Genomic DNA, 25,106 nt, shown 5'->3' with positions numbered 1-25,106 from the left:
TGCACAAGAGATGTCCTTTTTACATTGATAAATAAGCTCTGAATTCACATAAAAAACCTTAAATACAATAACTAATATTTCCTTTCTTGTTTGTAGCAGGCATATATTGGTTTTATATATTGATAAATATAGATTCTTTCCTTTTTTTTTCAGGCCGGAGTCTAAATAAAAGTGAGAGTCACATGCTACAGCTATCAACATGTACAGTCGAGTATACTTCCACCTTCTGAACTGGTTTAGCATGGAAGGGATGAAACGAAAGTTGTGAGAGCTGTGTATTAACTAAAAATACAGGCCGTAAAGATATACATTTTACACTGAACTCTATCAGTTCTGGGTCTTTCACCAATGCCCTTATATTTATTTAAAGGAAATACTGACATACGGATTTTATTACCGTACTGCTGGGACCAATTTGGTCAGCGGCCACTTTTTTCAAAGCATTTTATACCCTCTTTCTTTAAAGAGATGGGCCAGAAAACAGCACTTCCAAAACCCAGATCATAATCCATACCCATTCTCCAGCTATTACTTCGGGATAGGTGGCGTTCTCTGGACGTGTTATCCCAGATCACAACAAACCATCCAGGAAAATCAGAAGGAAAGAATAATTCCATGTGGTGGGTCAACAGCTGGATGGTAGGAAGGAAAATTTGGATCGCCGTTACTTTCCTCCTTCTCTCTTAAGGATATTTTTCTTCCATTCTCTATTCTTTTACATTTGGCAACAGTGACTAGTTTACCTGTTCCTTTGTAGTAATATTTCCGATAGCTGCAGAATATGGCACCTTACCCTGGACGATGTTATGGTGAGTGCAAACACAGGCCAGCTGGATGGAGTTGAGCTTCAGTTTGCTTTGTCCTTATTGGCCAAATGACCACATATTTGTGGCATGGTTTGTTGTGTCTTCACATAGTAATAAGTTGAAATCAAGTAAAGGCATTTGGCCAGTTAGACTGCCCTTGTCATGACACTCAACAGACTACGTCAGAAGACACCACCACACCGGTATTAGGATCCTATTTACTAAGCAGCGTTATAGGCGTGTTAACATTTTTAACGAATGTTAACCATGCATGCGCCTACAATATCCTTATAGGTGCCTACATGGTTAGAACATGCGCTAAGTGTAGGCGCGCTAAAAACACTAACGCACCTTAGTAAACAGGGCCCTTAGTGACTTAACAACCAGATGGGAAAAGGAAAGGAACATTCTGCTAATTCAATTTGAATTAGATTTCCTTCTCTCCAAAGTCAATGCCCAAAGCAGCATTTCTTAATTATCAACCCTCTTCTGCCTGTCTGGGTCTCAGCTGAAGAGTCAACCAAGAAGACTATGCGCCTTCACATTTTCACATCTATTCCAATAAAATGTTCCTCAGGGCAAAGCTCTGTACCATATTTCATTTGGGAATTCAAATTCTGAATTGAAAATGCTACTCCCAACACACCCAATTTGTCAGGACCACACACACTTCATGGATGAGTCAACCATCTTTTCATCTGACCAAAACTGAAGGGCCAACAAGCTCGCCCACTTCGACACCTTTTCTCAATATTCAGAAATTCCTTATTGCTCTTCAAAACTGAAATATCAGGGTATGAAGCTCCCCACAATGCTGCTTTGTACTGGACCCCTGTTTTGCTGTAAGTGTATTCCCTATACTCGTGCCTAGAGAATAAACATGGAATGACTGATATTAACTGGGTACTCACTGGGCCTCCAGAAATAAACAAAATACACACTGTCCTAATAACCATTCAGGTGTAACTGTAAAGGTGCACATGAGGGGAAGGAAAGAAAAACATTGTATTTTCTTAAATAATGAAGGGGGTCTTTTATGTAGGCGTGCTAGTGTTTTTAGAATGCATTAAAAATAGGTGCGCGCTGGGAATGGTAGAACAGTTACTCTTGGATATTCCAGGGGTCTTTAGAGGCAAAAACCGTTTTGAGATACTGATGCTCCGCAAGATGTGCTTATTAGCTTATTAGGAAATGTATCTTACAGTATTGGATTGTTAAGGATCCTCCGGCATATTGGCACTGGAGGAATCAGTTGCACTTGTTGGTATCTTGGGAGGCTAGAGATTCTAGGCTTTCGCAGAGGAAGGGAACCACTTTTCTGGCGATTTGGGGTCCTTATCTACAAATGTTAAACCCCAGAGGACGTAGTCTACTCCTTAATGAAGGTTGAGCTTCCTATTCAATTCAGCTAAATTCTAGTTCCCTAAGGTTCCTGGGGGGGTGGGGGGTGTTGGGGGGGGTTGTAGTTGGGTAAGGGATAGATAGGTCTGCGATGTCAATACAGTGCTAATTGTCAAGAATTTGGGGTGTGAGGTTAGCCGTCGAGCAAGATAGCATGCCATGAATAGTTTAAATACCATCAGTGGTGGGTGGATTTTGTCTTAGTCTTGTAAGTTGATCACAATCTGCTGTTAATGTCTGTTTTTAGTTTTCCTTGGTATGACTTCAAAAAGGTACAGATTGATGCTCTTTGGAACTAGGGAAAGGGAAGAAAAGGTTGAATAATTGGAAAACGAATTTAGAACATTGGATCGTTGTAGAATATAGTTTATGTTAACTGCTGTGTATCTCATTGTGAAGTTGGTTTATATTGCTATGTCTTCAATAAAAATGTTGAAACATTTAATGAAAAATAGGTGTGCGCTAAACATTGAAGATGCCCACAGGAATACATTGGTATCTTTGGCGTTTAGAACGCGCCTATTTTTAATGTGCGCTAAAACTTTTGGCACGCCTATGTAAAAGACCCCCGAAAATAATATAAGCACTTCACAAAGGTAGATGGGGGTTGTCTTCTTCAAGACTTGTGACTTTGTTGAGACCAGAAACTCCTTCACATTGAAACAGGATGGGTGGATCCCTAGTTTATACAAAATATATTTTTGGTTTGTTTTCACGTGGACACCTTTTTGCTGGAACAAAAAGAAATATTTAGACTTCACTTGAAACGGTCCACACCAAAATGCATTGGCACTGGATTACAATGCATCCTCTAGTCCTCAGAGAACCCGGGGAATGATGGTGAAAGGGACCACGGGGCTGCTGGCTTCCAGTTCGAGGGCAGTCAGGAAACACTCCGTGGCTGCATCATCATTGCCCTGCGTTTGGAGAACCTCACCGAGATTGTTCCACACCTCGTGAGCTGTAGAGTTCACCTGCACTGCGTCTCGGAGAATCTTTTCTGCCAAACTATATCGACCCAGCTGGTGAAGTATCAGACTCTGAAACAGAAGGGAAAAAACAAAAGTCAAATAAAACAAGCTTCAGAAAATCACAAAGCAAACTCTGGTTGGATAAAACTTGGCAGACAGCTCCGGTTCATTAAGAGAATGAAAAGAGAAATTTCTAATACCACATCTAGATTTTATTTAAATACTAGTAAAAAAGCCCCGTTTCTGATGCAAATGAAACGGGTGCTAGCAAGGTTTTCTTCTATGTGCATGTGGGAGTGTGTGTGTCCCTGCCCTCTCTCCCCTTCCCCCTCTGAGTCCTTCACTGTTACAGAGAGAGTGATTTGTTGCTTTGCTGTCCCCTCCCGCCTCTGAGTCCTTCACTGTTACAGAGAGAGCGATTTGATTTCGTGCTCTGCTGTGTTTTTTCCTTCACTGTTTGTGTTACAGAGAGAGCGAGGGCGGGGCAGACACTCATGGGGAAACTGGATATCTCTCCCCCTTCACACTTCCGGCTGGAGGCTTCATAGAACGTTGGTGGTGCCTTTTATATATAGAGATATTAATAGATCACCTTTCCAGCTTTCTGTTAATAGGTCTGGTTTGCTGAAGGATGCTCTGTCTGTTTGCACTGACGGAGGGAAATTCTAATCTACAGAGACTCTCCCAGAACCATGTGATGGTAACTATTGCATGAGACTGACTGATATGCTCAGTGCATTTTTTCTAGCAAAAAAGGTGCCAGTACTCAAACGCTAGGCTGCCCTTCGGGAGTGGGGTGATCACTGAGGGACCCACCCCACAATAGCCAGGTCGCCTGCAACCAGTTACAAAATCTATGGCAAGGCAGAATTGGTGTGTAGAGCCTGAGCTCTTTCACTAAAACTTGGGATCCATGGGTTAATTGTAGCAGACCATGGAAAAGGTGCCGGTACTCAATACCCCCAAGTACCCCCTCAAAAAAAAGCCCTGGATATGCTAATTTGTACGCTTCAGTCTGTGGTTTCAGAGTCACTTCTGACTCTTCAGAGGAAAATGTGGTTAGTGTACAAAAGACTTTTTCAAACAGCATAGAAAGAACCAGAGCTAGAAGTTAAGATTTTAAGGTTCAAAGATGCTAATGTTTAAGAGGTCCAATTACTAAGCTGCGGCAAAAGGGGGCCTGCGCTGGCATCAGCAACTTGTTTTGGATGTGTGCCGAGGCCCCCAGGTTAAAGGCAGGATTTGTTTTTTTAAACAAACAGACGTGCGGCAAGTGAAGCGCTTGCTGAGCACCCATTTTGGGTGGGAACTCTTACCGCCACCCCTTTTAGCGAGCGGTAAAGCCTGTGTTGGGTTTACATTCGCTTTGTAAAAGGCCCCTAAATGTGGCTCTGAGGCCTCGTTTGACACACTGAGAAGCCAGTGACAAAGAAATGAGGACCACTGTGCTAATATCAGATCAGCACGCACATTCTTAAATCTTCACTTCCCCAGCTGTAAAGGACTAAAATACAGATTAATACACGCGTCCAGCTTTTCCTACATGAGCACGCAGTTGTGGAATACACTGCCATTTGACCTGAAAACAGTTTACGACCTATTCAACGTTCGTAAATCACTGAAGACTCATCTCTTTAACAAGGCATACCACAATGATCCATAATAGGAACTGTAACACACCATCACTTATATGATATTTTGAATGTTTTCTCTCTATACCTGATCGCTTTATTTTATTATGTCATCCATGTTTCTTTATGTAATACCAATTGTATCTTTCACTCTGGATTGGCGAATACCATGATGGAAAACTGTAAGCCACATTGAGCCTGCAAGTAGGTGGGAAAATGTGGGATACAAATGCAATAAATAAATAAATAAATAAATACATAAATATTTATAAGGTAATGATGCAATAAGAGATCACATCCTGTATGCTGTCTTATTGCTTCATTATATTCGGAGCGCAGTAGGGGGACCATGAAGTCAATTGCTGAGCGAATATAGTGGGAAAAGCTGGTATCAGGACAACACAGTAAATGAACCCATATGCTCTATGTTTATTTGTGCAGATAAAACTCCAGACCGCCCAAAACACAGCAGCCAGGCTAATATTTGGTAAAACACAATTCGAAAGTGCCAAACCCCTCCGAGAATAAACTACACTGGCTCCCAATCAAAGAACGGATCACCTTCAAAATCTGCACCCTGGTCCACAAAATCATCTACGGCGTAGTCTCAGGATACATGATAGACCTCATAGATCTACCAACCAGAAACAGAATCGGATTATCACGATCATACCTAAACCTGCATTACCCAAATTGTAAAGGACTTAAATACAAAACAACTTACGCATCCAGCTTCTCCTACATAAGCGCACAATTATGGAATGGACTCCCAAAAGCTGTGAAAACAATCCATAACCATCTAAACTTCGCTAAAAACCAACCTCTTCAAAAAGGCTTACCCCACCAATCCACCGTAAATCCCCACACCCAGCAACACAGCATAACCAAGGATCGTACTGGCCAATATACATTCCCTTCGACCCTCATGGTGCCTGATACACACCTACCTCATCAGACCACAATATAACCTTGTATCTGTTATCAACCGACTTGGCGAACGCCATTACGGTACTATGTAAGCCACACTGAGCCTGCATATAGGTGGGAAAATGTGGGGTACAAATGCAACAAATAATATAATATAATATAATATAACGGAACACAGAATGGTGAGGAAGAAAGAAAAAAAAAGAAAAAGAAATTCTCAAATTCTGAAAAAGCCTGGCAAAATAGCCAGGTTTTTAAAAAAACACTTTAAACTTAGGTAGTGAAGACTCACAATGAATATCCACAGGGAATGAATTCTAAAAGAGTAGGTGCAACACAACAAAAAACTGATTCCCAGGAGGAAGCAAGAACATGTTTTCATAGAGAAGGCACAAGTTAGGTACTACCTGCAGAACGCAGAGGTCTATGTGGCTGATAAATAACCAGCAAAGAATTAAGGTACAAAAGCTGTGGTAAAAAGTGGCCTGCACTAGTTTGGATATGTGAAATTGGCGCGTGCTGGGTCAGTGGCACGACTACTACCATGCAGAGCTGTTTAGAGTTATTCCTACAAAATTCCTGGACACATTTTTTCTCCGATTACCTCCACAGCATTTTTGACAGAGACCCCTGCAGAAGACTTGCAGCTGAAACATGGCCTTTGTTGGATCAAGATTGTCCACCCATTGTGTGTTATTTGGAGAATAGTAACATAACATATAACATAGTAGATGACGGCAGAAAAAGACCTGTAAGGTCCATCCAGTCTGCCCAACAAGATAAATTCATATGTGTATACCTTACCTTGATTTGTACCTGTCTTTTTCAGGGCACAGACCGTATAAGTCTGCCCACCACTATCTTTGCCTCCCAACCACCAACCCCTCTTCCCCCCACCTGCTCCGCCACCCAATTTCGGCTAAACTTCTGAGGATCCATTCCTTCTGCACAGGATTCCTTTATGTATATCCCACGCATGTTTGAATTCCGTTACCGTTTTCATCTCCACCACCTCCCGCGGGAGAGCATTCCAAGTATCCACCACTCTCTCTGTGAAAAAATACTTCCTGACATCTTTCCTGAGTCTGCCCCCCTTCAATCTCATTTCATGTCCTCTCGTTCTACCGCCTTCCCATCTCCGGAAAAGATTCGTTTGCGGATTAATACCTTTCAAATATTTGAACGTCTGTATCATATCACCCCTGTTCCTCCTTTCCTCCAGGGTATACATGTTCAGGTCAGCAAGTCTCTCTTCATACATCTTGGAACGCAAATGCCATACCATTCTCATAGCTTTTCTTTGAGAATGGTATGGCATTTGCGTTCCAAGACGTATGAAGAGAGACTTGCTGACCTGAACATGTATAAAACTTGAATGTATAGAACATGAATAAAACTTTTTATGTTTTTAGAAGAATTGGACTTCTGTATTTTTTTGGCTGTCATTCTGGGACATTTGTGGTTATCATCTTCTATCCCATGTGTCTTGATTTGGTTTTTGTGGAAGTACTGTTTTGTTTTTTTTTATAAGAGTTGTCACACGATCATATTTTTTAGCATTGTAGATGACTTTCACAGCAATATTCTCTACTATAAGCAATCCTCTTTCTAAGAAAGAGACCTGTTGGCTCCCAGCCCATTTGTCAGAAAGGGCAGCTGTGCTTCTTTTTGTTTTTGAAGGTAAGAAAGAACTCGCCAACTTGCTTGCCCCACCAATGCAGAGAATACGGAGCATTTCATTGTACTGCATCATGATTTCAGATGTTCACATTTGAGTTGTTACTTTTTGACATATTCACAGTAAGGGAGGAAAAGGTGAAAATGAGAAAAGAACTGTAATTCTAGAGAATGTTGGGCAAACAGAGGCCTGCTTAGCAGTAGGGAAGGAAAGGTAAAGCTGGGTATCAAGGAAAGTCTGTGTGTTATGATTTGAAGGGAAAAGTTGCCTTCATATTTCATTACTTTGAAAAGGCTTGGGACTATTATGATAAGCTTTTTTTTCTAAATTACTGATAAAAATGCAACTCATTATCAAGTTTGGATGTTTTTTTTTTGACTATTGATATATTTAAATCACAGCTTTCCAGAAACATATATTGGCTGTTACTAAGGTCTTCTACATCAGATAGACTTCTCTATGTGCTGAAGGTTCCTTGGATGGTTTTAACTAATCTACATCACCATCAAGTCTTTGTTTCATCTTGTAAGAACCTTGTCCATTTGGAAAGGACCAGCAGCATCTGTTCAGAATTGGAAATACTGTGGTTTGGGTTTGATTTCGCATTATGGGGCCTATTAACTAAGCTGCGCTAGGTGTTTAGCATGGTTTTCAACATGCGCTCAGAGCGTGGCACTGTATTAAACATCTAACATGGAAATTCCTACTAGGGATGTGGAATGGGAAGGAACTGCACCTTGAAGTACTGTAAATGAAGATTTCATCATCACATGTTAACTGGTGCAGCTAAACGCATTCCATGTTATTGGCCTTGCAGTTACCGCATGGTAGCAACCAGCATTCTGCATTAGCTGCCTTTCCTAAAGTGGTGGGGATTCCCCACAGTTAATTCAGAGGTTTGCCTGTTAATGCACGTTAGGGGGGAATTCAGTAAAGGACTCCCAAATTCAGGAACCGGGAAGATCCGCACTAAACTAGTATTCTACAAAGGGATTTCTGTGGATCTTTCACCTAATTATGAGTGCAAGCACTTATATCTGCTGAAAGCTGATGGCGGTTGGGTGCACAAATGACACAATTTATGACATTGTGCCTAAATTCTGGGAACATCCCAACCCAGCCATGCCCCCTTTTGAGGTGTATGTCATAGAACTTAAGTAGACTTTCCAAAAACTGACTTGTGGTATCCCCTTATAGCTTTCATAAATATTCCAAGAGGAAGTAGAATACCCAGGAGGGAAAAACCTCTGTACGTCTGTGGTCTGAATTTTATCTTGCATACAGATTCACAGAAGAGCACTTCTTCATCAGCTAAATAAATAAAACCTCCAACTTTATTTAACTTTTCTTTTTATGATTTTTTTTGATTTTGTAATATTTTTTAATTTTTGTCGTTCAGGAAATCATTAGTTGGAGGTTTTTTTTAGCCGATGAAGAAGTGCTCTTCTGTGAATCTGTATGCAAGATACAATTCAGACCACAGACGTACAGAGGCTTTTTCCTCCTGGGTATTCTACTTCCTCTTGGAATATTTATGAAAGCTATAAGGGGAAAATACAGTTCAGTGATTACCACAATATTTTGCAACCACATGTCAGTTTTTGGAAAGTGTTTTTTTCAATTTCAATTTTCGGTGGTTGAGCTCTTGGCATTTTGATAAGAACATAAGAATAGCCATACTGGGTCAGACCAATCATCTAGCCCAGGATCCTGTTTCCAACAGTGGCCAAGCCAGGTCACAAGTACCTGGCAGAAACCCAAAGAGTAGCAACATTCCATGCTATAAATCCCAGGGCAAGCAGTGGCTTCCTCATGTCTGCTTCAATAGCAGACTGTGGACTTTTCCTCCAGGGACTTGTCCAAACCTTTTTTAAAACCCAGATACACTAACTGCTGTTACCACATCCTCCAGCAAAGAGTTCCAGAGCTTAACTATTTGTTGAGTGAAAAAATATTTCCTCCTGTTTATTTTGATATTATTTCCACGTAACTTCATTGAGTGTCTCCTAGTATTTGTACTTTTTCAAAGAGAAAATCTATTCACTTCTACTCGTTTTACACCACTCAAGATTTTGTAGACCTCACAATCATATCTCCACTCATCCATCTCTTTTCCATGCTGAAGAGTCCTAACCCTCTTTAGCCTTTTGTTTTAATTTCCCCCTCTTGGACCTCTTTCTGACTCCAGATCACACGGGGGACTAAAGATACCTATTTCACATAACAGGCTCTGTCTGATTTCTCCCACCTTCATTGTCACCCAATCACAAGGAGGTCTGCTCTGGGTTTGCATTAGGGGCTGTAATAGAAATCTAATTCCCATAACTACTGCTTTCTGTCTTCCTGGATCTAGGTATACTCTGGGCCATTTATGTTCCCAGATAATGCCTATTAAAATTCTGTCTAAGTTTCTCCAGAGACTGAGTGTATGTGATCTGCCTTGTAAGCTAAATGTAAGGTAAAGAGAAGATAGTATAAAGACAGAGATAGGTTTAAATAGATAGATACTATTTATTTCTTACCCAAAGACAAGTCTTCAAGTTGGTACAAATACAGACATCAGACTTTAATCAGGTACATTCAGCAGAGAGATTCTGAGTACAACCGGACAGAGCTTCGCCCTCTGAGAAAACTCCCAGTTAAGGCACATTTTCCCCTCTTTTATACACAACCTCTCCATAGAAGTCAATGGTGGGAAACCTAGCTCTCAATTTCTGAGATGATACGTTCCCACGCGGGCTTATCAGTATGTTTTGGGAACAAGTTCTTTTTTCACATCTCATTTCTGAGACACCTGTTCCCTGTTGCAATAGTTTTCACATACTTTTCACACCATCTTAAGAACTCTGTAATAGGCTCCATTTTGTTCATCTTAAGAACTATGTAATAGGCTCCATTTTGTTCATCTGAGCCATCCTTTTTGTTTTTGTTTTCCCCAGTACAGGAGCTGAATTTGAATTAAAAATTGTACCAATTTGTAGCAGGACTCATTATTCAGAACCGCTTTTTACAGATTCTCAAATATTAAATCATGTACTTGTTATTTGGCCTAGTCAGTACTTCTTCAGTTATTTTAGGCTTCATAGCTTTGGCCCTCACTATTCCAGTGGTAGATCCAAAGCCAGGCCATATATTAACATTCCCCTCTTCACCCTATCCCATAGGGTGACACCAGGGTTAACGTACCGTGGTACCATCCATTCCAGAAGGTATTCTATGAGGCCATCAAATTATCTGAGTCTTAAGGTCAACTGGTACAATTTGTTTTGTTTACGGTGTGAACTCATCATCCTGACAATACTTCAATTATGTCAATCCTACACAAACTTATAGTTAGTACACTAATAATTTTCTGCAACCTTTTCATATGCCGGTTCTATCTTATTCATATCTATGTGATTGAGGCTTATTGTAGTGAGAGAGGTTTTATGAATGGGGCTAATCCATGAGATCATTTACAAAATCCCATGAAATATAGGTATGCGGGTATATTAACCAAGGTCTGCATGGATCTTGACATATGCATAATGACCTGGAAGTATGGGAAGTATTGTATATATCCGTTACCCTCTTGGAGCTTAGTCAAACCTACAGAAAGACATGCAACGTAAGTAAGCCTACACCAGAGTTAAACAATTGCATAACTCTTGTATCTGAGCAATATCAACTTCAATTTGAGTTACATACAGAAATAACGGGGAAACTCTTAGAAAAACAATTAGAACAATAAAGGAAATAATAGGAAAATAAAATAAAACCTTTTCTAGACAGGATTACTGCTAAAACTAAAAATAAAACAAAATATGAATCTATAATGTCCATAAACAGCAACAGTAGTTCTCAAATTAAGTATCAGTTCATGGTTGAGGCGGTGGAAGCGTTGAAGAATCTGGAAGGAGATCTAACAGGGCTGGGTTTTCAGGCTGGCTTGCTGAAGGAAGTTGCCGGTCTTGAGATGGTTAGGCTTGTAACATCTGGTTCTGCGGTTGAGTAAACCCGTATATTTTTCACATGGACCCAAGACTTGTGGTCCAGCAGTTTGCAAGGTGTAAAGATTATTGCTACAACCTTGGGGGATCTAACATCATTTGGGCCTGGATAGATCTTTATTCTAGGCATACACCATCATAATCAGTCCATCAAGAGCCAGAGGCTGGCAAAGGAATAAGCAAATAACTGTATGCCTGAATGATATATTGCTATATCTTAGTGGGCATAGTCAGGGTGAATTGAATAGACATGAAAGACAATGTAAACATGGAGAAAACAGTGCTAATTAAGTGCAAAAGCAAAAGGGAAACCAGAAGGGTTCAATAATGAAAAGCCAATTTACATAAACAACACTTTCTTCATATGAGAGGCGTTCCATCCCCTTTATCATTTTGGTCGCTCTTCTTTGAACCTTTTCTAATTCTACTATATCTTTTTTTAAATACGGTGACCAGAACAGGTGAGGTTGCACCATGGAGCAATACAGAAGCAAACATTATAGTATTCTGAGTCTTATTAACATCACTTTCCTAATCATTCCTAGCATCCTGTTTGCTTTATTGGCCACCTTCACACACTGGGCAGAAGAGTAGGGGGTGGGGTAGATCCTCGTGTAACTCCAAATGACTGCCAATTAACACCAATTATTAACAGCTCATTAACTAATTAGTTTGCGCACGGATCTGAGATTAGTGTGCAAAAAATTGAGCGACCTATATATAGAATCCAGGAGTAGGTAACATATATAGTAAATGACGGCAGATAAAGACCTTAACGGTCCATCCTGTGTGCCCAACAAGATAAACTCATTTTAAATGGTGTGTGATACTTTATATATGTATACCCGAGTTTGATTTGTCCTTGCCATTCTCAGGGCACAGACTGTTGAAGTCTGCCCAGCACTGTTCTTGTACTAAAGGTTCTGAAGCTAACGTTGAAGCCCCTTAAAGTTTACACTCCAGCCCATCCATATCTATTCAGCCACAATCAGGGCGCAGACCGTAGAAGTCCGCCCAACACTGGTTTTACTCTACAAATGACCAACGTTGCCACCCAATATCCGCTAAGATTCCGTAGATCCATGCCTTCTAAACAGGATTCCTTTGTGTTTATCCCACGCATGTTTGAATTCCATTACCGTTTTCGTCTCCACCACCTCCTGCAAGGGGGGGGGCATTCCATGTATCTACCACCCTTTCCCTGAAAAATACTTCCTGACATTACTCCTGAGTCTGTCCCCCCCTTCAATCTCAATTCATGTCCTCTAGTTCTACCACCTCCCCTTTAATGCAGCTAAACAAATAGGTCCAATGTAGGGTTCTGTCCACTGTGCCACTCAGACAGGAAAGAAATCCATGCAGAAAAATCACAACATGCCAGTCTGAGAGAGCTCATCTGTAGGAGATTTAATGAGTGAAAGAGGGGCATTTAATCTTCCACTGAAAGGCGCCAGAGGAAAACTGTTGAAAGGGTTAATGGGGCTGGCAAAAGCAAAAACATCCTCTCCTTTTAAAGAGTATTTACCTATTTAAGCAGTCTGCTTTTTCTAAGGGGCAGACCTGATAAATATACATGTTAAAAAATGCAAAGTAAACAGCAAGTGTGATCTGTACGGCTGGCCTTTGCCCCACTAGACCACAGGAAAAAGAATATTTAAAGATCTAAGGAAGTCATCAGCACTTCCTCTTTAAGAGTTGCAGAGGAAACCATTTATTACCTCTTTCCTTCAGAGACCAGCTTCCATGGAACAGTACAGTGTTTCTGTTTATAACTGTAATAATCAGGTGCCTGACACAGATGAGCCGAACTCTCAGAGGTGCAGCAAGCTGGAAATTAAAGGTCAAATAAAAAGTATCTCTCTGTACTCTGGATGAAGAGTCTTATGCATCTACCACATCTAGCTCAAAAAACAGACCTTTTCCCAGTGATTTTTTTCTAGCAAAAAAGGTGCTGGTACTCAGTGCCGTAGCGAGGGTGCCTGACACCCGGGGCGGGTCGCCGCTGCGCACCCCCCCCCGAAACGCACCCTACCTATCAGCGGGGGGCAGGCGGGAGGGCCGATCCGCCCCCAGTGCACGTCACTGGGAGCTGCGTCGGCTCTGCTGCTTCCCTGCTTTCTCTGCCCCGGAACAGGAAGTAACCTGTTCCGGGGCAGAAAGAGCAGGGAACCAGCGAGCCGACACCCCCCAGCGCGTGCACCCAGGGCGGACAGCCCCACTTTCCTACGCCACTGCTGGTACTCAAAAGCTAGGCCACACTTTAGGGACGGGGTGATCACTGAGGGACCCACCCCACAAAAGCCAGGCCCCCTGCAAGCAGTCACAGAATCTATGACAAGGCAGAATTGGTGGGTAGAGCCTGAGCTCTTTCATTAAAGCTTTGGGTCCATGGGTCAATTTTAGCAGACAATGGAAAAAGTGCCGGTTCGCAGTACCCCCTCAAAAAAAGCCATGCCTTTTCCACTGGACAGGCCTGTCACTGTGTTTTTCATCCCATTCACCTATGTTCATGTAGCCACCAACTGTGATATTTCAATTGTTTTATACAGTCATATACTGCCTACAAGGTTCACCAGAACGCTGGAATCTGCTACAGTCAGAGGACCTAAGCTTCCATGCCAAACAGATCTGATGGTTTCCTAGTACCAAACCCCAAACCCCCAAACCCCGCCAGCCGAGGCCCTCTTCTTCCTTCGTTCTATTTCTGAGTCTGACGTCCTGCACGATGTCACACTCAGAAACAGAACGAAGCCTTGCGCTGGAAGAAGAGGAGGCGGGAAATACTGCTGGGCAGACTTGTACGGTCTGTGCCCTGAAAAAGGCAGGTACAAATCAAGGTAAGGTATACACATATGAGTTTTTATCTTGTTGGGCAGACTGGATGGACCATGCAGGTCTTTTTCTGCCGTCATCTACTATGTTACTATGACCTCGACTGGTGGGGGTTGGGGTCCCCCGCCAGCAAAGGTAGGCGACGGCGGGTTGGCGGCGGAAGGGGGGGGGGGGGTCAAAGTTGGTGGTGGTGGCTGGGGCAGCAGCGCCGGGGGGGGGGCTCTGGACCCCCCTCTTGCCGAAGTCTGGCGACGCCCCTGCCTAGTACTCTCAGCAATAGCAAGTTTTAGGAAATGCCATACAGCCCCCCACAATTCCAGGGTGGATCTTTGGACTATAGCTATTTGATAAAGCCATTTTTAACTAGTGTAGCTTACTCCACCTCCTGCCAATACATGCCAGAATCAAGCTGCTTGTTGTGAACTACAACCAAAATCAAGTTATATACCCAGCAGGAGTCTCCTACCCCTGAGCTGTGTCCTGTAAATCTGGAGATCAGAGGCTGCATCTTCCACAGAGAAGCTGCAGTGCTTTCTATATCTCTTGAACCTAAATTCTTTGCCTAACCAACATTATATGGCCTAATTAACATGTGCTTCTTTGCCCTTAAAAGAAACAAAGACAACTGAAAAAGTGATTTCCTGTTGTTAAGTTACAGTTGTCATGCAGTGTTCTGATTATAGCATATCACTAAATCCATTGAGCTCCAAGGTTAGGACTTCTGCTACTGTGTGATGAGACATCTAGATCAGGCTTGTCCAAGTTCAGTCTTCGAGGGCTACAAGCAGGTTTTTAGGATATCCCTCAATGAAAGTGCATACAATGGATAAAGTAGGCATGCAAATCTATCTCATGCATATTCACTAGAGATATCTGAAAAAGCTGTTGAGGACTGACCTTCAACAAGAATGATCTAGATAGTCATTCAGAGGCTTGTGAGGCTTGAAGGGACCCAAGCCAAATGTCTTCTGGCCCAGGACTGTTGTTACAATGGCAAAACAAAAGCAAGTGAGGGTGAGGGGCAGGGGTTATAAAATAGGGGGAAAAGTCCTGGACAACTGTACTGGGGAGAGGGGCTCTAAAACAAGGGAAAGAGCCCTGGATAAGTGTGTGGGGGAGAGGGGTTCTATAATAGGGGGAATAAGTTCTGGATAAACGTAAGGGGGAGAGTGGTTCTATAATAGGGGGGATAATTTCTGGGTAAATGTGTGGTTGAGAGGGATTCTACAATGGGGGAATAAGTTCTGGGTGTGTGGGGGAGAAGGCTTCTACAATGGGGGAATAAGTTCTGGGTAAGTGTATGGGACAGAGGGGTTCTATGATAGGGGAATCAGTTCTGGGTAAGTGTGGGGGGGAGAGGAGTTATACGATAGGGGAGTAAGTCCTTTGTAAGTGTGTGGGGGAGAGGTGTTCTATAATAAGGGAATAAGTTCTGGTTAAGTGTGTGTGGGAGAGAGGTTCCATAATAGGGGTAAGTCCTGGGTTAATGTGTTGGTGAGGGGGTTGTACGATAGGGAAATAAGTCTAGGGTAAGTGTGGGGGGTAGAGGGTTCTACAATAGGGTATAAACCCTGGGAAAGTGTGTGTGAGAGAGGACTTCTATAATAAGGGAACAAGTCGTTTGTAAGTGTGTTGGTGAGAGGGTTCTACGATAAGAGTAGGAGTGGATAAACATGTCCTGCTGCAGTACAGTGGTGGAAATAAGTATTTGATCCCTTGCTGATTTTGTAAGTTTGCCCACTGACAAAGACATGAGCAGCCCATAATTGAAGGGTAGGTTATTGGTAACAGTGAGAGATAGCACATCACAAATTAAATCCGGAAAATCACATTGTGGAAAGTATATGAATTTATTTGCATTCTGCAGAGGGAAATAAGTATTTAATCCCTCTGGCAAACAAGACCTAATACTTGGTGGCAAAACCCTTGTTGGCAAGCACAGCGGTCAGACGTCTTCTGTAGTTGATGATGAGGTTTGCACACGTCAGGAAGAATTTTGGTCCACTCCTCTTTGCAGATCATCTCTAAATCATTAAGAGTTCTGGGCTGTCGCTTGGCAACTCGCAGCTTCAGCTCCCTCCATAAGTTTTCAATGGGATTAAGGTCTGGTGACTGGCTAGGCCACTCCATGACCCTAATGTGCTTCTTCCTGAGCCACTCCTTTGTTGCCTTGGCTGTATGTTTTGGGTCATTGTCGTGCTGGAAGACCCAGCCACGATCCATTTTTAAGGCCCTGGCGGAGGGAAGGAGGTTGTCACTCAGAATTGTACGGTACATGGCCCCATCCATTCTCCCATTGATGCGGTGAAGTAGTCCTGTGCCCTTAGCAGAGAAACACCCCCAAAACATAACATTTCCACCTCCATGCTTGACAGTGGGGACGGTGTTCTTTGGGTCATAGGCAGCATTTCTCTTCCTCCAAACACGGCGAGTTGAGTTCATGCCAAAGAGCTCAATTTTTGTCTCATCTGACCACAGCACCTTCTCCCAATCACTCTCGGCATCATCCAGGTGTTCACTGGCAAACTTCAGACGGGCCGTCACATGTGCCTTCCGGAGCAGGGGGACCTTGCGGGCACTGCAGGATTGCAATCCGTTATGTCGTAATGTGTTACCAATGGTTTTCGTGGTGACAGTGGTCCCAGCTGCCTTGAGATCATTGACAAGTTCCCCCCTTGTAGTTGTAGGCTGATTTCTAACCTTCCTCATGATCAAGGATACCCCACGAGGTGAGATTTTGCGTGGAGCCCCAGATCTTTGTCGATTGACAGTCATTTTGTACTTCTTCCATTTCTTACTATGGCACCAACAGTTGTCTCCTTCTCGCCCAGCGTCTTACTGATGGTTTTGTAGCCCATTCCAGCCTTGTGCAGGTGTATGATCTTGTCCCTGACATCCTTAGACAGCTCCTTGCTCTTGGCCATTTGTAGAGGTTAGAGTCTGACTGATTCACTGAGTCTGTGGACAGGTGTCTTTCATACAGGTGACCATTGCCGACAGCTGTCTGTCATGCAGGTAACGAGTTGATTTGGAGCATCTACCTGGTCTGTAGGGGCCAGATCTCTTACTGGTTGGTGGGGGATCAAATACTTATTTCCCTCTGCAGAATGCAAATAAATTCATATACTTTCCACAATGTGATTTTCCGGATTTAATTTGTGATGTGCTATCTCTCACTGTTACCAATAACCTACCCTTCAATTATGGGCTGCTCATGTCTTTGTCAGTGGGCAAACTTACAAAATCAGCAAGGGATCAAATACTTATTTCCACCACTGTATGTGCTGCCCGTGTCACTCCTTGTGTGTGTGTGTGAGTGAGACTAGCAAGTTAGTTACTTTTTCCATTAAGGCCTGGTTGAAGAGCCAAGCTTCCTGAAGTAGAGATAGTCTTGTGTTAAGCGGAGTCTTTCAGGAAGTGCATTCCAGCTGGCGTTAGGTTTCCAACGGTAAGGGCGGCTTTTTCTTTGCGCTGTTCTCTGATCATTGGGGAGTAAATAGGAAATGACCTTGTTAACGTTGACTACATTTAAATACTATTTGCGCTAATCTTTGCCGCACACAGTTTCCTGCGCTAGACCCCTTGAACATTCTGCGCAGATTAACGCCTGTGCTAGTCCAGAGTTTATCAGCTCTAGTGCCGGCATTAGGTTTTGAGCATCGGCCCATAGGGACCCTCGGTATCAGCAGGGGTTGGCGGGCGGGAAGACGGCCACGCATGCGTGGTGGGCGTGCCCCGCGCGCTGGACCTCCCGCGAGACTTTTGGAGTTTGCTAGGGAAACTCTCCGTTTCTGAGGGGCTGCCGTGGACGTCACCCATCAGTGAGAACAAGCAGCCTGCTTGTCCTCGGAGAATGGGGGGGAGGGGTCCTTGACTGAGGAGGGGATCAGGAGTAGTACTGATGTGGGTGGGGGGATTGGAAGTTGGATTTGCCCTCAGCCTTTGCACCTGCCCTTCAAGCAGGCATTTGTGAATGCGTCAGGGCAGGCGTAAACACCGACTTAAAAATGTTTTCATATACATATGCAATTCTCTTGTAAAATAGGGAATACGTGTTGGTAGGTTAGATCAGCTAAACCATTCCTTCTGCACACTTAAACCATGGCCCCTTGCTATGTAGACACCTATAAATGTACTCACTCTGCTGCTCCCCAGTATCTCTCCACACTCGTCCTTCCCTACACCCCTTCCCGTGCACTCCGCTCCATGGATAAATCCTTCTTATCTGTTCCCTTCTCCACTACTGCCAACTCCAGACTTCGCGCCTTTTGTCTCGCTGCACCCTACGCCTGGAATAAACTTCCTGAGCCCCTACGTCTTGCCCCATCCTTGGCCACCTTTAAATCTAGACTGAAAGCCCACCTCTTTAACATTGCTTTTGACTCGTAACCACTTGTAACCACTCGCCTCCACCTAGCCTCCTCTCCTCCTTCCCGTACACATTAATTGATTTGATTTGCTTACTTTATTTATTTTTTGTCTGTTAGATTGTAAGCTCTTTGAGCAGGGACTGTCTTTCTTCTATGTTTGTGCAGCGCTGCGTATGCCTTGTAGTGCTATAGAAATGCTAAATAGTAGTAGTAGTAGTAGTAGTAGTAAATAACAGCTTTGTTAAAACCCCAACTGCATGTGTAGATGCTGTTATTAATTTAAATTAAATGGGATGCGTCTAAATTAAGGGTCTATGTCTTATTTTGCCTCGGGACTCTGACAAATAAGCTAGATACTGTAGAACAGACAGAGGTGCATGCAATATGGCTCCAGAAAAAGAAGTATATTAATATCATATAGTACTCAGCTTCAACTCTAACTTAATATCAATACCATGTTCAGTAGTCTGGTTCAGTAATATCCTTTAGTTGGATCATCAGATCCGCGCACCCATCCCTGTCATGGCTAAAATGAGGCAAGCATATCTTGGAGGTAGTGTCGTAATCCTCATAGATCCTCTTACTATATTCTTTTTCTCTAAAGTTTTTCTCTTTGTCATTAATTATCAATAGCTTAATAGCTAAACACTTAGCTTTTTTGAGTATTACTCTTTTATTCTTCAACTAGTAAAAAAGCCCCGTTTCTGATGCAAATGAAACGGGGGCTAGCAATGTTTTCTTCTGTGTGCATGTGGGAGTGTGTGTGTCCCTGCCCTCTGGCCTCTCTCCCCTCCCCCCTCTGAGTCCTTCACTGTTACAGAGCCAGCGATTTGATTTCGTGCTCTGCTGTTTTCCTTCACTGACTGTGTTACAGAGAGGGCGGGGCAGACACTCATAGGGAAACCGGATATCTCGCCCCCTTCACACTTCCGGCTGGAGGCTTCATAGAACGTTGGGTTGCCTTTTATATAGAGAGATATGCATGATGGAGACTCGGTTATATAAGTGGTTATATGCCTAGTGAATACGTTTCCAGAAAAAGGAGGGCAGATTGAGCCAGTCCGGGTTTTACTTCCATTGCTTTCAATGAAAGTAAAATCTGGACTGGTTCAATCTGTCCTGTTTTCTGGAGCCATATGTTAACGCTATTATAGCACTGGGTTTGCTTGAATCCTAAAAGATATCTGCTGCCTGTTTTTGGAGGTTTCAATGCTATGTTTTTGTACTGGGTCCCTTTAGAAGGACCAGAAAGGCTGTGTGTAAAATCACTAATTACACCAAAGGAACATGTTGTTGGTAGAAGAACGCGCCACTAATGGACATGTTTTCACAGATTGTTTTTATACCTGACTACATCTGGACAGGCTCTTTTCCAGGTCAAATGCTTTCTAAACAGAAATGGGGCCTCTGGCTGGGAAATGTTTCCATTTCAATGTTGTGCTTCTTGACTGCACTCAGCAATTTGTCCTTCAAATGCCAAAGACAGTAACTAACAATGAAGCAAATGAACTTGAGGGGCTTCCATGAATTGTACGCACCAGAATTCACTGTCAAATATGTTCCTTTAAATAAATACCACAAAACAAACCTGTAACATTAATATTATAAAAAGATATTCTCTTCCCATTGTATATTGAGGCTATGACAATCCCATACCACTAACTCTTCGGTCAGAGATTTAACTTCATTATTACAGCTGAAGGAAATTTTCCAGCATTTAAAATCTCACTACAGGGTTGTATTGCTTTTACTATATGGAATCTTTGAAAGTGGGAAGATATGGCCAGCACTGATAGCTTGTTTCATGCTGCTGCAGGGACATTGTCAGCCTGGAGATACTAAACACAACTTCACGTTCATTTTGGTGTTTATTTTCAAGAAACAGGATAAAAGAAACACTGGCTATTTCCACCTTTAGTAAAACGTATTACTAAAGTTTCTCTAGGTCACAGTCCCTGGTATCTGGTTCAGATCTCAATTGTTATTTTATTTTATTTAGATTTATTTCTTGCCTTTTCATTGGTAGCTCAAGGCAAGCTATATTCAGATACAGTAGGTACATCCCTATCCTAAGAGGGCTTACGGACTAAGGACTAAATTCACTAACATGCATTGATGAGATTTAACATACATTATTTAAGTCCCATTATTGTCAATAGGGCCCTAATTACTAACTAAGCACATAATTCACATTAACACCCGTTAATAAATCAGGCACTAACCCCGGGATTCTATACAGCGCAACTTAAGTTGCGCATGCAAATCCAGTCATATTCTGGATTTGTGTGCCAACAAGCCAATCAGTGCTGATAATTGCCAATTATAGAAACAGAGAAACATGATGGCAGATAAAGGCCACATGACCCATCCAGTCTGCCCATCCTCTGTAACCCCTAATTCTTCCTGTTCCTAAGCAATCCCACATGCTTATCCCATGCTTTTTTAAATTCTGGAACATTCCTCAACTCCACCACCTCCACCGGGAGGCCATTCCACGCCTCCACCACCCTTTCTGTGAAATAATACTTCCTTAGGTTACTCCTAAGCCTATTCCCTCTTAACTTTGTCATATGCCCCCTCATTCCAGAGCTCTCCTTCATTTGAAAAAGGCTCTTTTCCTGTACCTAAATGCCCTTGAGATATTTAAACGTTTCTATCATGTCTTCTCTCTCCCTCCTGTCTTCCAGCGTATACATGTTGAGGTTCATAAGCATGTCCCTATAATTTTTGCATTGAAGACTGCTTACTAATTTCGTAGCCACCCTCTGGACAGACTCCATCCTGTTTATATCTTTCCGTAGGTACTCCAAATGAGGCCTCACCAGAGACTTATACAACGGCACTATCACCTCCTTTTTCCTGCTGGTCACGCCTCTCTTTATGCACCCAAGCATCCTTCTGGCTTTGGCCGTCACTTTTTCTACCTGTTTGAAAGCTTTAAGGTCGTCAGACCTATCTGTCTAATAATTAACATGCAATTATTGACACTAATTGGCATTAATTCGAATTTAAGCGCAGAACGTAAATTCTAAGTCGCATAGTTGGAAAGGGGCTGTGGCCATGGGTGTGGAATGGGCGGGCCGTGGGTGTTTCTAAAATCTATGTGCATGGTTACAGAATATACCCGGTCCATGTGTAATTTAGGTGTCAGCATTTACACCGAGTTTTACTTTACGTAACTGCCTGCAACTAAATTTAGTGGCGCGGATGGGTGCTAGGCATATTCTATAAACAGAAATTTAGGCATACTTTATAGAATACACCTAGGTGTATTTCATTTCAGTGTCAATTTTTTAGGTGTCATATAAAAAATCTAGTCCTAAGTGTGTCTCTGAGGCAATGGAGGTTCTGGCTTTGGCCATCACCTTTTCTATCCTTTTGGCCACCTTAACATCATCAGATATGATCACTCCCAAGTCCCATTCTTCATTCATGCACAGAAGAACTTAAGGGAAAGGGAAATGGGACTTGATATACCGCTTCCTGTGGTATTTTGCAACTACATTCAAAGCGGTTTACATATATTCAGGTACTTTATTTTGTACCAGGGGCAATGGAGGGTTAAGTGACTTGCCCAGAGTCACAAGGAGCTGCAGTAGGAATCGAACCTAGTTCCCCAGGATCAAAGTCCATTGCACTAACCACTAGGCTACTCCTCCACTCATTCCACCAATAAGAGCCAACCTCATCAGTGATGTCACAATAGCTTGATTGCCCGATACCTGGCTCACTTCTGATATTGTGATGTCATAAGGGAAAGAGGGAAAGGGAAGTGGGACTTGATATACCGCCTTTCTGAGGTATTTTGCAACTACATTCAAAGTGGTTTACATATATTCAGGTACTTATTTTGTACCAGGGGCAATGGAGGGTTAAGTGACTTGCCCAGAGTCACAAGGAGCTGCAGTGGGAATTGAACTCAGTTCCCCAGGATCAAAAAGTCCACTGCACTGACCACTAGGCTACTCCTCCACTTAACCCTCTATTGTACCACTCCCTTGAGCTTTTGCAGTCCAAATGCATGATCCTGCATTTCTTCACATTAAATCTTAGCTGTCAACTTCTAGACCACTTCGCTAGATCCCTCCTCATGCTATTAACATCATCAGGGGTGTCTATCCTATTACACAGTTTGGTATCATCCACAAAGAAGCAAACCTTACCAGACACCCCTTCCGCAATATTGCTCACAAAAATGTTAAGAAGAGCTGGATCATGGTTCAGTCCCTACGGCACATCACTGGAAACATTCCTTTCCACAGAGTGAACTTCATTTACTTACCCCTTGTTGCCTTCCACTCAACCAGTTTCAAACCCAGGTAATCACTTTAGGGCTCATACCCATGGCACTCAGTTTATCAGTCACCTATGTGGAATTGTGTCAAAAGCTTTGCTAAAATCTATGTAACTGCATCTAGTATTCCCCTAAATCCAACAGTTTGGTCACCTAGTCAAAGAAATGAATCAGATTTGTCCGACAACAAGACACACCTCTGGTAAAAATCATGCTGCCTCAGGTCTTGCATTTATGTGTAAACTAGTAAAAGAAGCCCGTTTCTGAGCAGATGAAACGGGCGCTAGCAAGGTTTTCATCGGCAACACCCCCCCCCCTGCCAACCCTTTCGTTGTTGTGGCATTGCTCCGCCCTCAACGTCATGACGTTTGACGCGAGGGTGGGGCCTGTAGCGATTTCCCACCCCCGCCTCCCTGCCTGCCAACCCCTTGGTTGTTCTGCCATTGCTCCGCCCTCAAGGGCGGGGCCCGTAGCGATTCCCCCCCACCCCGCCAATCCCTTCGTTGTTCTGCCATAGCTCCTCCCTTGAGGGCGGGGCCCGGAGCGATTTTGGTGGATTCACCACCACGAACCTTCGAACCTTTTTGAAGGAAGTCAGGGCTTGGCTTCACTGACGTCACTGTCTTCAGAACGTTGAGGGTGAGTTTTATATATATAGATGACTAAAATAGTGACATTTATGCACATTGTTTGCATCTCAGACTAGATGCTAATTACCTCCTTGGTGGCTCAGCGGCAGAGCCCCGGTCTGTCACCCTCGAATGCTGCCGACTCATGGACATGACAGACATGTCCAATTGTGAACTGGCCTTTTTTGTTCTGCCTGTTTCTGCAGTCCTCTGTTCATGAAGGCTCACTGCCACAGTCCTGAAGGTCCATATCATGATATAGCTAACCTTGCAACTTGTTCCCTTGACAAGAATGTCATGTGATTTTGTTGTTTTATTAGCAATTGGCATAAAACTCAAGGCATCTACACCCCACTGTGGTAAAATCAGTGGTAAATATTCTTTTTGCACAGAGCCATGCACAAAATGTAAGAAATTGTTTATAAACAAGCTCCAAGTCTCTAGATATCTTCCATACATTTTATCACTTGGAAAGCATCCTAATTTATCTCGCCGCACCTTATGCCTGGAATAGACTTCCTGAGCCATTACGTCAAGCTCCATCCCTGGCCGCCTTCAAACCCGGGCTAAAGGCCTACCTGTTTGATGCTGCTTTTGACTCCTAACTTGTCACCTGCTCGTAACCTTATCTTGTCTTCCTCTCTTCAATAGTCCCTTTTCCCTATGTGCCCTATCTGTCTGTCCTACCCTCATCCCTTATTTGTCCTGTCTGTCTGTCCTGATTTAGATTGTAAGCTCTTTTGAGCAGGGACTGTCTTTTTCTTCATGTTCAATTGTGAAGCGCTGCTTACGACTGGTAGCGCTATAGAAATGATTTATAGTAGTAGTAGTAGTAGAAGAAGCCTGCCCTTGCAGATCAGCAACGCGGCCGCGCAGGCTTCTGTTTCTGCGAGTCTGACGTCCTGCACGTACGTGCAGGACGTCAGACTCGCAGAAACAGAAGCCTGCGCGGCCGCGTTGCTGATCTGCAAGGGCAGACTTCTACATGGAATGCTGCTAGTGGAATAGCAACATTAACATTCCATATAGAATCTCCAATAGTAGCAACATTCCATTTAGAATCATTGCTATGTGTCCTTCTACCCTTATCCTTATTGGTCCTGTCTGTCTGTCCTGATTTAGATTGTAAGCTCTTTTGAGCAGGGACTGTCTTTTTCTTCATGTTCAATTGTGAAGCGCTGCGTACGACTGGTAGCGCTATAGAAATGATTTATAGTAGTAGTAGTAGTAGTAGTAGAAGCCTGCCCTTGCAGATCAGCAACGCGGCCGCGCAGGCTTCTGTTTCTGCGAGTCTGACGTCCTGCACGTACGTGCAGGACGTCAGACTCGCAGAAACAGAAGCCTGCGCGGCCGCGTTGCTGATCTGCAAGGGCAGACTTCTACATGGAATGCTGCTAGTGGAATAGCAACATTAACATTCCATATAGAATCTGCAATAGTAGCAACATTCCATTTAGAATCATTCCTATGTGTCCTTCTACCCTTATCATATTGGTCCTGTCTGTCCTGATTTAGATTGTAAGCTCTTTTGAGCAGGGACTGTCTTTTTCTTCATGTTCAATTGTGAAGCGCTGCGTA

The 25,106-nt window shown here is 43.1% G+C and overlaps 1 protein-coding gene across 2 annotated transcripts in view; it reads right to left on the bottom strand.

Annotated features, from left to right (window-relative positions):
* Positions 1-1,144: 1,144 nt before the first annotated feature.
* TTC7B (tetratricopeptide repeat domain 7B) overlaps positions 1,145-25,106 on the bottom strand; it is a 513,408-nt gene continuing 489,446 nt past the window's right edge. For both annotated transcript variants that reach the window (XM_030214578.1, XM_030214579.1), the window contains one exon: positions 1,145-3,247. In XM_030214578.1, coding sequence (XP_030070438.1) covers positions 3,026-3,247 — 222 coding nt within the window. In that variant the 3' untranslated portion in view covers positions 1,145-3,025. The remainder of the gene's footprint in view (positions 3,248-25,106) is intronic.

The sequence above is a fragment of the Microcaecilia unicolor genome, chromosome 9 (genome assembly GCF_901765095.1).
Source record: "Microcaecilia unicolor chromosome 9, aMicUni1.1, whole genome shotgun sequence".
Classification (NCBI taxonomy): domain Eukaryota; kingdom Metazoa; phylum Chordata; class Amphibia; order Gymnophiona; family Siphonopidae; genus Microcaecilia; species Microcaecilia unicolor.
The sequence above is the reverse complement of the archived record's forward strand: the minus strand, read 5'-3'. Positions and strand labels throughout refer to the sequence as shown.